Source organism: Heterodontus francisci, chromosome 11, assembly GCF_036365525.1.
Source record: "Heterodontus francisci isolate sHetFra1 chromosome 11, sHetFra1.hap1, whole genome shotgun sequence".
NCBI lineage: Eukaryota > Metazoa > Chordata > Chondrichthyes > Heterodontiformes > Heterodontidae > Heterodontus > Heterodontus francisci.
Window position 1 is genome coordinate 91,352,812 of NC_090381.1, and position 992 is coordinate 91,353,803.

A 992-nucleotide genomic window follows, 5' to 3' on the forward strand; every position below is an offset into this window, starting at 1 on the left:
GGGGGCACCCTTATTCCCAATAGGCCGTCCACATCGTGCAAACACATTCCTCGTCCAGGCTTTTTCGATCGCCATTTTTTTTTTTACACCTGAAAGCTTCATTGCACAGGCTAATCTGGTGGCCACAACAATCGCACCAAGTATGCACAGAACATTGAACAAAGCAATGCCCCTCTCCCTTCTCCTCCGGGACTCTGGGATCTTCAGCTTGGTGGAAGATGGTCCAAACATCTCAGGGCCGATGGGCTCCCTGCTTCATAGTGACACTACTCCACATCTGTCACTGAATAATTTCTATGTTGGCATTAGCCTTTTCAATTAGCTCTTGGATAACTTCAGGATTTGTCACATTTTTGTTTTCTCGAAAAGCATCCTTAATCCTCCGGAGTGCAAAGGTCCTATAGTTGTAACTGGGAACCTTCTTGCTTTCTTTCAACATCACCCTGCATAAGGACAACACCTGACTGCTTGTGGGCAACGCCATCTTCCTCCTATGGTCTTTTCCGTGCAGGACCGAGTGTATCAAGCCTGTGTCCTCAGTACCTTGTTCTATGGCAGCGAGGCCTGGACAATGTATGTCAGCCAAGAGCGACGTCTCAATTCATTCCATCTTCGCTGCCTTCAGAGAATCCTTGGCATCAGGTGGCAGGACCGTATCTCCAACACAGAAGTCCTTGAGGCGGCCAACATCCCCAGCATATACACCCTACTGAGCCAGCGGCGCTTGAGATGGCTTGGTCATGTGAGCCGCATGGAAGATGGCAGGATCCCCAAGGACACATTGTACAGCGAGCTCGTCACTGGTATCAGACCCACTGGCCGTCCATGTCTCCGCTTTAAAGATGTCTGCAAACGCGATATGAAGTTCTGTGACATTGATCACAAGTCGTGGGAGTCAGTTGCCAGTGATCGCCAGAGCTGGTGGGCAGCCATAAAGGCGGGGCTAAAGTGTGGCGAGTCGAAGAGACTTAGCAGTTGGTAGGAAAAAAGAC

At 50.0% G+C, this 992-nt stretch overlaps 1 protein-coding gene across 1 annotated transcript; it reads right to left on the bottom strand.

Annotated features, from left to right (window-relative positions):
* Positions 1-280: 280 nt before the first annotated feature.
* Positions 281-484, bottom strand: LOC137374924 (LYR motif-containing protein 4-like). The gene has a single exon (XM_068041515.1). It carries the CDS (start codon positions 482-484, stop codon positions 281-283), a length of 204 nt encoding a protein of 67 aa, XP_067897616.1.
* Between the last annotated feature and the right edge of the window lie 508 nt (positions 485-992).

What these genes read in the sequence shown, in the direction of transcription:
- LOC137374924 (XM_068041515.1), bottom strand. Translation starts at nt 484, where the DNA reads ATGGCGTTGCCCACAAGCAGTCAGGTGTTGTCCTTATGCAGGGTGATG.